Consider the following 11,878-nt stretch of genomic DNA (forward strand, 5'->3'; position numbering starts at 1 on the left):
TTAGCAAAAAATATGGTTTTGGTTTTGGGATGACAAGAAAAATCATATTAAAAAAAATATAACATTTCTTAAAAAAATTTAGAAAATATATGGCTATAAAACTCTGCAAGCTACAAAGGGAAAAATATTATTTAATCAATTGCTATAAGAAAGCATTTTAATTTTATGAAATATGCACCAGAGCTTTTTCTTTACCGAGGTTTAGTGGTGGCTTTGGTTACACATAAATATTATAAAATCAGAAAGTCAATGAGCTATAACCGAAAAAAAAAAAACAAAATGAATTCATATTCATGAATGATAATTTGATCCCTTCCTTAAAAATCAGTTTAATCTCAGTTTGATTCAAATCAGTCTTTCAGTTTCTGTAACGGAATTAGACATCTTCAGTAATACTCAAAAGTATATTTTGTTTTGCAAGTTTGTACATACACAATTCTCTTATCATATGAGAATTTTTTTTGAATATATGGACTGCATTTTTATAAATTCTATAGGGATTAAATGGGTGAGAAATAATGACATCAGCAATGTTGACTAAGGAGGAAGAAGGCAGAATCGGGTAAGGCATTTCCTTACACAAAGCCAGATCTGTCCCAAACAGAATCACTTCTGTCTTTTCACCGTTCTTTTTTTTCACAACACAAAATTCAACTTGTATGTTTTTTTTTTTTTTGCATGAGCCCCCACATTCACATTCATCACGCAGCGGTCAAATCACCCGCCCCACATTTTCATTTATTGATCTGTTTTTCATTATCGTTTTCTAGTTAATTATTCATTCATTAGGTTAAGTAGTTAGTACTAGTGTAGTAGCTAGTTCTGGTTTTCAATAGTTTTTACGGTTTGATTATGGTTGGTGTGTATCATTCATCCGTAAATGGTAAAACCTCGATCGATTTACATAACTCATGTAGACAGCGGATTAAAATAGCTGTCCTTAGACTTAAAAAATTCTGTTATTGGTTATATAAAAATATTCCACCATTTTCTTTAAATTATGCTGAAAAATGATAAAAAGAGATTGTACATAAATAAAACTTCCATATTTTTGGTCGGTATAAAACTTCCATAAGAGTTTTGTAGGTTTCTGTCCAAAAGAAAAGCTATTTATCAACTTCCATTACTAACTAGACTACCCAAAAGAAAAGTTTATAGGTTCCTCCAGCCTAGAAGTCAAAGAACAGCATCATCATGACTAGTTTTCTTGTGATAGATACTATTTCAATTTAATAGATAAATACTAGTAATGATTATTGATCATTTAATGTCAAAGATTCATTCAAATCTAATCTTTTGGATGATTATTATTTATGCATACAACCTAAACTCCGCATACATTTTTCATGTTACATATGAGCTACCAAGTCCATTAAACGTTTTTTGCCAAAAACTATGATGATTAATTTAGTTTATTCGACATGCTTTTGAGGCCAATCTTTGTGTTTATATTTGTACATTAACACATGATAAAAACTTATAAGATTACTAATAATAATTCATCTTATATCTATCTATATATATATATATATATATATATATATATATATATATATATCAAATTTCGTAAAAGGAAGATGAAGAAAAACGAAACAAGTCCAAAACATAAATAAAAATAAATATCTTGCCATACATAATGTCATAATTGATTAAAGAGATTATCATCAGAATTTTTCCATATTACATATAGAGTTATGGACTCTCTAATTCAACAAACCTTAGCCAAAAACAACATCCCCTAACTTTTAATATCTAACATAACCAACCTTTTCCTTCATCAAACAAACGACCAACTAACGAGGGTAAAAGCCAAGCAGTGGTTTGATTCGTTGTCATCAACAACTTTCCACACCGTCGCTTGCTCATACGAAACCGGTCTGCCCATGCTCGACACACATATTCCTGCCGGAAGATTCGCATATCCCTGAAGAAGATTCAATCCAAACTTAGTATTTTCCAGGGAAAGACTTAAAAGACTAGCTAGAAAATGTTTAACCTGCTGCATGATCTTGGCGAACTCGGAGCAAAGAGCTCTACGACCAGAGTCATCAAGTGTTTTGTCGAGCATTATATCCTGAAGTGCCACAAGTGTAGTTTCAAGCATGTCTAAACCAGCTTGGTTTGCAAATGTGAATACCGGTGAGGCCTGAGAACCAAAAAATAATCAGACAATTCCCAAACCGAACCATAAACTAGATTGAGCACCTCTTAAAAAAACAGAATTCTTACATTAGTTTTCAGGGAGCAGCACAATATGGCATCACTATGGTCCCAGAGTTGCTTAAGCAATGTGTCTCCTCCACAGGACTGAGAATCAGCTCCAAACAGATCTGCACCTGTATGAATACTAAAACATCGGAGAAAAACATTTTATTGAGTTATTAAATGAGATAAGCACATTCTATATTGTTACAAGTCTTTAGATTAAGGTTCTAAGAAGAGTACCTGTAACTACGGGTGATCCAACGGACAAGAGTGAGAGCTTCAGGGGAAGTGGGAAGTTGCATTGAGCCAGGACGAGGCGTAATGGCTAGAGCCACTCTCTGAATCGAACCAACAACGTTCCTCACATACTGTCTCGCCATTGTAGCAACATTGTCTCTGGAATGGTTATCAAACGTGAACTGGAAGGCTATTGTTAAGACCAATCTAGAGTTTGTTTCCGAATCGGTTTTGGTGGAACCATCTAGGGACGATGCTAGATCCCGTGTTCGACTTGCAGATTGATGATCATTCTGTAACGTTACATACAGGAATAAAAGAAAAAGGACTGTGTCAATTTCAAGATATCAAATTTCTTATCATAAACAGTTTTCTTTTTACCGGATTTGTTTTTTGGTCGAGTGGTATGACACGGAAACCAGAAGGAAGCAAAGGTGCATCATCAGCAAATGATTCATCGATTGGGGCAAAGACAAGCTGAGCACAACCTCCAACCACATTTTCATCAACGCCGCTACAAAGCTGGACAAAAGCAAAAAAGAAACCAAGAATTCAATTTCAATAACTCATCTTTAAGAATCCCTGAGTGTCTTTAGTATAAAGCAAACCTGCAGTAAATACATATCCCGGGATAAGCCCATGTCTTCAGGTGAGTAAGCATGACCTCCAAGTCTAACCACTTCGAGAAACTGAGAAACAAGTAAGCAAAATAGGATTATAGGCATGGCAAAAGAATAGACAACAAGGAAAATGTTCTTGAGATTCTTTGTACCTCTTCATGTTCGAGTGTCTGTGCGAGAGGAAGAATGACTTGGTTACTCGGGAACCCACCGGTTCTGACGCATGGAACAGCATATGGAGTTGCTCTGAGAGATGCAGCAGAATAGGCATCGACACCATAGTCTGCCCATTCAGCTCGGTGTTCTCTCAGGAACCGAATCAATACAAGGGGTGGAACATTCTTCAAGAGCAGATAAAAAAGAGAATGATGTCAGAAATTGAAGAAACCGGTTCTTTTGTCTATTCACAAGTGTCAAAACATGATATAGGCACCTGCAACAGCATAGAAGCTTTGGCACAGAGGACACCACTTCCAAAACTTGGAAGAAATGAGCTACCGTATTGGGAGCCAGCAAATTTAGCAGAGGAAGAGTTAATCATGATCGTAATATCCTCTCCTCCATCACTACTCATTGGAGACCATCCATCATCGACAAAACCATTTACAGCATCATTGAAACCCCTGAATTTCAAGAAAAGCAATTAGAACAATGCTTTAGAAAATAAAACTAAGCTTATCAAGGAAATGTATTACCGGCAGAGTCTCTGGCTGAAAGTCCTTAAAACTGCAGGCTGGCGTCCACCACTATACTGGACTTCTCCACTAGTCTCTTGAGCAATTTGGCGCACATGTCTCAGAGCCTGAAATGTGGAAGTAAAACTCATAAAGAGAGCCTAATCAGGTCACGGGTGGATAAGGTTTATATGGAACTTACAGCGACAGTCATTTTTTGAGCAAGGATTTTGGAAGACTCATAAAGAGGCCTGAGGACTTCAGGAACACTTGAGACCTACCAAACCAAAAAAACGTATCAATCAACATAAATAGAAGGCTTTTACGAAACCTAATGTGCTATTACAAATCCAATATGCTTACATCCAAGTCCACATGATCAACGATGTGAATAATGGAACCACCACCATCACAAGGACGGATAAGAAACCCGCTTGACAGCATTTTGGCTCTCACGAAGCTTGAAGAAAGTGGACCATTGGGGCCACCAGTTGCAGAAGTGAGTGATCTCTCACAGACCTGAAGGCAAAAAAGCAAATATAAGGCAAATCTAATAAATAGAATCATAGATGAACAAAACCAGGTCCTAATACCCACCACATAGCTTCCATCTTCTAGACTTGTACTATATCTCAGCGTCCAAAAGTCACGAGCTGCTGCTAATGTTGTAGGAGCATAAATCTGATAACCAACCATGAATAATGATCATTACATTTTAAAGGAACAAAAACAACACTCATGGATTTATGAAACAGACCTGAGTGTTGACAAGCTCGATAGTACCACCATTTCCAGTGGGTATAACATTCAGAGTCTCGACACATCGACAGTCACGGAACCAAGATGGACGATCTTTGAGGATTTCAGCGACCTACACAGTATTTGAAGTTTAGATTGCCTTCGTAGAATTTCCGCTTCTTACAACACAAGATTAAAATAAAAAGAAAACACCATTACCTTCATGGGTTCTAAACTCACGAGGCCACAGGCACGTGCTGCTATTCCACTGCAGTTGCGTGAAACAGCTACGATACCAATAGAATCCGGACCAGGCTACATACATAACCATGAAAATACATATTAAAACATTTTCTAAAAACCACTTCATTTCCACATATGAAAACGTTAAAATACTTCAACTTATCTACCTTCATCCCAATCATCTGGACCCAGTCGACAGCAGTTCCTGTAGCCTTGCAAAGGAACTCCGCCAAGGTCTCCTCCGCAATCGAGAGAAGACTACCAAAAAAACACTCCATTTAGTCTCTTCTCATAATGTCACAATGAGAAATTCACAAACAAAAAAAGAGCCTTCCTTACTTAGCTGGGTTGTTAACATCACGCTGAGGATGCTGATGTGTTGGGTTTTGCTGCTGACGTTGCTGACCACTCACGACCACAGACTCACAGCTGTTGTCTGTGGTCGTCCCAGAAGCCTAAGACACAACACAGAGATTTCACCAGTCACTCTCTAACAACAGAGAACTCTTAAAGAACAAATACATATACAAGCATCAAAGATAACAACTCAACAATGCATTTAGCAAAAGGGATTCAAGGACTTACAGTGTGGATTCGATGTTTCATGAATCCATTCTCATAAACCAAGTTGGAGACTTGCTTCTGCAAACGATCATTCTCTTCCATCAAAAGCTTGTTCATAGCACTCAGCTTCCTGTTCACTGTCTGAAGACGAGCTGACTCTTTCCTCTGCTTCTCTCGACATCTAAAAAGTCAACAAAACAACCAAAAGAAACCAGAAAAGTTAAAGACAAACCTATAGCAGTATGATAAATGTGTTGAAATAATAGAAAAATGAACAGAAGAAACACACACTTTTTTGCTTTAGAATGATACCAGAATGACATAAAGAACAAAAGATAATGTAATTTCCAACATATTCTCTGCAGAAGGAAAAAAAGAGAGAGGCGTTTTAAAGCTCATCAAAGACAGTTTGATTAGCTGTCACTTTTCCTTGTGATTTTAACTTTCAACTGTGTCAACAAAAGCCTAATAAGCAAAAAGAGAAAAACAAATTTATAGACATAGATCTGAAAGTTTCAAAAGCTTAACAATCACCAATTAGACCAAAAACAAGAAGATTACCAAAAACATTGTCAGACAAGAACATTTTTGTCTCCAAATACAAACAAAAGAAATTCAATTTTATAATTACAGAAACAATCAAAGAACACAAAAAACATTCCATTAAAGACAATTAATAAAGAAATAATAACCTGCGATTCTGGAACCAAACTTTGATCTGTCGAGGCTCGATGTTACAGAGAATGGGACATTCACGAATAAGCTGTTGTCTTCTCAGAGAGCTAGGTTTAGGACACTCAGCATAAACTCTCTCAAGAGCTTCAACTTGTTCCGGCGTGTATCTAACGTACTTGCCGGAATCAAATCCTTTATCAGGAGAGTCTCTATCGTCCATGGAGTGATGAGCCATCATATCTTCCAAACAGGTCAGTAGAAATCAGAGAGAGAGAGAGGGTTTACAAAAAGAAGAATAAAGATCGATACTTTGAGAGAAGTAAAAGAGACTCAGATGAAGAAATATTAGATGGGTAGGCTCTCTGAGAAGAGAGAGCCTCCTGTGAGAGTGTTCATGAGATGGTAATGGTTGGAGAAAAGAGTTTTTTGGGTTTTTTTCATTTGCTCTCTCTCTCAAAGGAGATTGAAAGATGGAAAGAGGTAAAAGGAGCAAAAGCGAGGCAGCTAAGTAGAGAGAAGAGAGAGAAGAGAGAGAAGAGAGAGGAAAATACTGAAAAAGTAAAAGTAAAGATCTTTCTGAGAGAGAAAGGACAAGGAACAACCCAACAAGATGCACTAAACTGGTAAATATTGTTTTCAAAAAAAATTAAAGGTGAAATTTTTGGGAGAGTAGGTTGAATTCAATGTTTTTGGTTAAAAGCTTTTTACTGTTAAGGCAAAGTAAAAATATTTAAACTTTTTCTTATACAAAGCTAAGCTTGAATTTTAATTCAAAGCTTAAATTCTAAAAGTTAAAATGATTAACTAGGATAAAAGTTTATGTCTTTGATAACTCATTATCAAAGCGGTAGAGTTTGTACAACTTTGACAGTTATCATTTATAAAATCTTTATCAAAAACGTTATAAAAAGTTTTATTCTCAATTTTATTATACAACTTTCTCGTACAACTCTTTTTTATAGTTTGCAACTATTCCGAAAAATTTTACAATTCATCTAAATTACCAGTTGGACCCATATATATTCTTTGGTTGCCACCATATAAATATTATTAGTTAAATAGATAATTATAATATTGATTGAATTAGATTAACAATTCATTTTAAAAGTTTCGTAATATTTGATGCATAGTTATAAGTAAATAATTACTTGTTTTATTATTTTTTCTTACAACTCTTTTAAATAGGTTTAATATGAGATGGAATCTTGATTACACTTCTCTAATTCATATCATTACCACCTAATTTTCTTTGTGTAAACATGTTTCTGTATTCAATATTCTTGGATTAGATTAAAAGGACAAGTAGATGTTGACAATTAAAAAGGATTGAAAGTGATTAGTTTTGAAAAACTTAAATGCATTCAGATTTCAGACTAAGGCTAAACACAAACAGATGAGAAAACCAACACGCAAAGTTGTTGTCTCTGCAAATTTTAAGACATATCAATTATTATCAGAATCCCTAGTCCTAATGGCAATCGATAAGAATAAATATGTTTATCTATTGGTAACAAAAATAAATCATGCTACAACTATTTATATTCGTAAAACGTAAGTGTTGTTGTCAGAAGAAACGGAATTTTGACAAAATGGGGTAATTTGCTAACTTAGGGAAAGAAAGCACTTCTCTTTAAGCTCTGTGACAGTGGCCTACCCAAACATAGCATCAAATTTTCCCTACCCTCTTTGCTCTCTAGTCCTAAGACGTTGTATGTATGTATGTATGTGCATGTACATATTTTCATGATGATGGTGTTGTTGTATGCCTATCTTTTGTATCCATGTGGAAGAGACGATGCATGACAAGTATGTACAATGTCACTATGCGCGTGAGATGCGTGAAATCTGTTGTTTTTTTTGGTTAACCTTAATTGGTTTTATTTCCTTTAACTTGTTTTGAAAGTTTTGAATATAAATTAGGGAATTTAATGAAAAAAACCCTTAACTTTGGCCAGATCCATTTTAAACCCTAAACTATGTTTTTAGTAAAACAAACCCTGAACTAAAACCTGTTAATAAACTTAACTCCACAGTAATTAATTATTAATGGGATATTAATTTCTAAAAAAAAAAACAACGAGACATTTGTATTTAGCGCAAAAACCACATGATGTTCTTTAAAACTATTTTGAATTTATTACAAAAAAACGTTCTAAATGATTTTGAATTGCTTAATTAGTTTGGATTTTAGAAGCTGAAAGAAAGACACAACAACTTAAAATAATCCAAAGAGTCATACTTAAATAAATCCAACCAACATAACTATCGAAGCTGTTGCAACACAACAATATTTGTCACAAAAAAAACAATCGTTTCAGAGGGACAAGATATTCTAAAGTAAAGACTTGTCAAGCATTAACTTTGAAGAGAAGATTGTATTGGCTGAGTGATAGGGTTCTCTTCATCCATTGTTTTCTGTTTTTTCCTTGGTCGTCTTTGAGGTTTCTTGGGTGGTTTTGGCACTGCTTTACGCTTGCATGAACGTTTGTTGTGTCCGACTTGTTGATAGTTGCTACAAGTCTAAATATGCAAAGATTAAATTAAATAATTTGAAAAGGAAGATCTTGTGAAACATAATTCATTGTTTTCTATTTTACCATTTGAACTTTTTCACGTGTATAAAGAACTTTTTGAGGTGGACGATCTTCAGTTGGATCACGGATTCTGTCATTGTTCTTTGGTCGATTTTTGGAAATTAATATCCCATTAATATTTAATTACTGTGGGGTTAAGTTTATTAACAGGTTTTAGTTCAGGGTTTGTTTTACTAAAAATATAGTTCAGGGTTTAAAAATGGATCTGGCCAAAGTTGAGGGTTTTTTTTATTAAATTCCCTATAAATTATGAGAAAACAAAGACAGGTCTGCCTTTGCTGGGGGTACAACCTGTATTTTTGGTTGGTTACGATTTTTCAATTGGTTTGTATCCATTTGTCCAAACATTGTTTCTTTTCTATTCTTTTTTGGTTTTCTTATAACTTTCTATGATTTTTGGACAGAAATAAATATATAAATTAATATATTTATTTCTTATGTGAAGTATATATATACGCAAAATACAAGATTGATCATCACCTACTATGAAGGATTTCGATCTAACGGCACTTTTTACCTAGATAGCTAATTTGATATTTGAAGTAGAGAACAATGGAGAGATTCTCATCGAAATACCATACAAGTAGAAGCTCTTAATTATGAGGATCATGTTGCACATTCAAGTAATATTTCTCTGCACAATTGTCTGTAAATAGGAGAGCTATTTCGTAGAAAACCGAGTAAACTAAATCCAAAAAAATTCTGCCCTCCAAATAGATTTCCAACGATAAATACAAAATGGAGGCAGAAGCAACACATGTGGATGTACTTCGCTCCTCAAACGTCTCTGGTTTCGTCAGAAGGTTTGGTCTGATACCTCAACTCGATCCTACAAATAATAAGAAAACAAGCTAATTGGATTATTGATTTACAAGTGGCACAATAGATTTTTTTTTTTTGGGTCTAAAATGAGAGATAAAATTAATTTACAAATGGGTGAAATTCCAAGAAATTACAAAATTTTGATTACGAAGAATTTATTAATTTATATAGGTTATTAAGTTATTGACTATTATTTTTTAGAGGTTGTATTGTACTTGCATAACATTATCATAGATGAAATTATGTGGATAGAATCCTTGTAGATATGAAATGATCCTTGGTGCAAAGGTTTGAATATCGAAGTCAAGTATGGCTTCAATATCTCATTTGATGTATTCAACATCAACCAAGACACGATAACCATACTAACGTTGATAGGGCTCTATATTCCTCTTGAAAGTCAGAAAGGATTCTTGTTCTGGAGTGAGACTGTGAGAGATATAGTACCTAATCTTCTATGAGGAGGAAATACATATCGACCATCCACCCGTTCTTGCACATAGACCACAACCTTGGTGTCATTGTTTGTGGATTCTTCCATTCTTCGTTTTATTACCAAAATTTCTTATAACAAAACAATATCAGTAGCATTGTATTTAACTAAACATCATGGACATTATTTATTTCCCTTTTTCCTCGGTGGGTTTTATTTAATAATCACAAGTCTAAAACCCACTTCACGTTTACCTAATTGCTTCCCAAGAACCTATCTATACCTTTATACAAAGATTTGTATATATCATACACTAAAAGACATAGATGATCTGAGACCAAACAGAGCCAAAATACAACAAAGCTACTTGTAGGACCTTCTCAAGATGTACCACTAGAAGCAGCCATGGCGGATTTACCAGCGCTAAGGTTGGATTTTTCTTCATGACTACTGTCTTCGTGATGCTCATCCTCCTTCTTGGCATTTAGAAACCGCCCGCCACATCCTCTTGGTCGTCTTATCGCATGCAAATGCCGAGATTCATGCAAATACGGCTACAAATACACTCTCAAGATTTACACAAATGAAGTAAGATATCATAACCAATAAACGATTTAAGAAAAGTTTTCTTACCTTACGTGACTTGATGACTTTATTCTGAGACTCAAGTCTTGCTCTTGATTGTCTGCGCCTTAGTATACCGTGGTATTGCTTTGCGTTAACAAAAACAGGTTCCTCGACTGCATCAGATGGTAAAGGAACGCCTTGTTGCTGCACTCCCATCAACTGTAGATGTACCTGAAATGATTTGTAACATAAATCCAACTTATCCAGATAAGAACAATCGTCGTAGGGTGGACTAAGTAATACACCATACCCCGGTATACGGTTGTGGAGGCGGTGCAAATATGCTTCTGTAGTAAGGATCTGGATATGGATATTGTCCAGGTGCCTTTAATTATAAGAATACACATACATAAAACATGAACAAAATTTTGTTACTTGTATATCGTCTGAAAATGCAGAAAGGTGATATTGTATTAGTCATGGTGCCAAGAAGTAGTTAAACCTAGAAATTATCAACTAGAAGGTGCTACATATGAAGAGCAAAAAAATACAAATTAGCTAGCTTCAAAGGCAAGGCAATCAAAGATTTGGACGAAACTCATTAGCAATAATCAAGAGAGGTGTGATCAAACATTTCCATTTTTACCATGGAATTTGTAGTCCCCGGGTCTGAGTAGACTAAACTTGTAACAATTGATTCATAATTTCTTGCAGAAGGGATTGGTGGTTGGAAATGAGAATCTCTCTGTTCTTGCTTCTCATGACTTCCAATGTTATCTGGACAAGAACACACCAAACTTAACAAGAGAGCACCACCAAAAGAATCATTAACAGCAAACCAAATGAACTATAAAACAAGCTTAGGTAAAAATCTATCTTCTGAAAGCAGAATCAACTTGAAATAAAATATAAGCATAAAATGAATAAGGAAGAGAGAGAGCAAAACCAGAAAGCTCATGGATTGAAGAAGTCATGACTCATGAGCTTAATGTCCGAAGCAGAATTCTGAAAAGTTCCAAAGAACAGAGTCAGTACATGATCCTGGTAAACCTATTTTAAATAAACTCAAGAACCAGAACTATCAAATCCCCACAAAATCATTAACCTCATATTTAAACTAAACAAGTCAAGCTACTTAGAATAATCACAGAACCAAATCAGAACATCCACAACTTTCATAAATAACAACAAAAGATGATAAACCATAATTAAACCTATAATTCTCACAGTCCTACTAAATCCTAAAACAGCAAAGCAAAATTCTAACAAAAAACAAATCAAAGGCTAAGAATTTCAAAACCAATATATAAAATTTACCTCTCTGCAATTTTCTCTGACGACGATTAGAGAGCCTCTTCTTGAAAATGAAGAACAGAGAGAGAGCGAGAGAGTGTCGTTTTCTTCCCTTCCTCAAGTTATTCCGCACTTTTAATATCCCCAAACTTCAGAGCGTCCTTCTCAACTAGCATAAAACGTCATGACGTTTTCAGTCTTCAGCAAGTAAAG

At 34.9% G+C, this 11,878-nt stretch overlaps 2 protein-coding genes and 1 long non-coding RNA gene across 4 annotated transcripts; all 3 read right to left on the reverse strand.

The window, feature by feature from the left end:
* Nucleotides 1–1,573: 1,573 nt before the first annotated feature.
* PHV (Homeobox-leucine zipper family protein / lipid-binding START domain-containing protein) lies at nt 1,574–6,543 on the reverse strand. The gene is made up of 18 exons (NM_102785.5): nt 5,974–6,543; nt 5,303–5,462; nt 5,057–5,172; nt 4,885–4,975; nt 4,694–4,789; nt 4,494–4,607; nt 4,334–4,417; nt 4,100–4,255; nt 3,939–4,013; nt 3,758–3,864; nt 3,496–3,685; nt 3,215–3,403; nt 3,051–3,131; nt 2,824–2,964; nt 2,446–2,735; nt 2,230–2,347; nt 1,997–2,146; nt 1,574–1,924 (listed from the first exon to the last, which is right to left on the reverse strand). Exons 1-18 carry the CDS (start codon nt 6,192–6,194, stop codon nt 1,778–1,780), a joined length of 2,526 nt encoding a protein of 841 aa, NP_174337.1. The 5' UTR covers nt 6,195–6,543; the 3' UTR covers nt 1,574–1,777.
* A 2,534-nt stretch (nt 6,544–9,077) lies between these two features.
* Nucleotides 9,078–9,303, reverse strand: AT1G06343. The gene has a single exon (NR_139066.1). It is a non-coding gene; the product is annotated as an other RNA (long non-coding RNA).
* A 596-nt stretch (nt 9,304–9,899) lies between these two features.
* Nucleotides 9,900–11,878, reverse strand: NF-YA7 (nuclear factor Y, subunit A7). 2 transcript variants are annotated; one of them, NM_179402.4, is made up of 6 exons: nt 11,690–11,878; nt 11,319–11,377; nt 11,019–11,149; nt 10,683–10,757; nt 10,439–10,603; nt 9,900–10,359 (listed from the first exon to the last, which is right to left on the reverse strand). In NM_179402.4, exons 2-6 carry the CDS (start codon nt 11,344–11,346, stop codon nt 10,186–10,188), a joined length of 573 nt encoding a protein of 190 aa, NP_849733.1. In that variant the 5' UTR covers nt 11,347–11,377; nt 11,690–11,878; the 3' UTR covers nt 9,900–10,185. The 2 variants fall into 2 exon arrangements, with proteins under 2 accessions (NP_849733.1, NP_174338.2); NM_102786.3 differs by having other exon boundaries at nt 9,902–10,359; nt 10,439–10,591; nt 11,690–11,767.

The sequence above is a fragment of the Arabidopsis thaliana genome, assembly GCF_000001735.4.
Source record: "Arabidopsis thaliana chromosome 1 sequence".
Classification (NCBI taxonomy): domain Eukaryota; kingdom Viridiplantae; phylum Streptophyta; class Magnoliopsida; order Brassicales; family Brassicaceae; genus Arabidopsis; species Arabidopsis thaliana.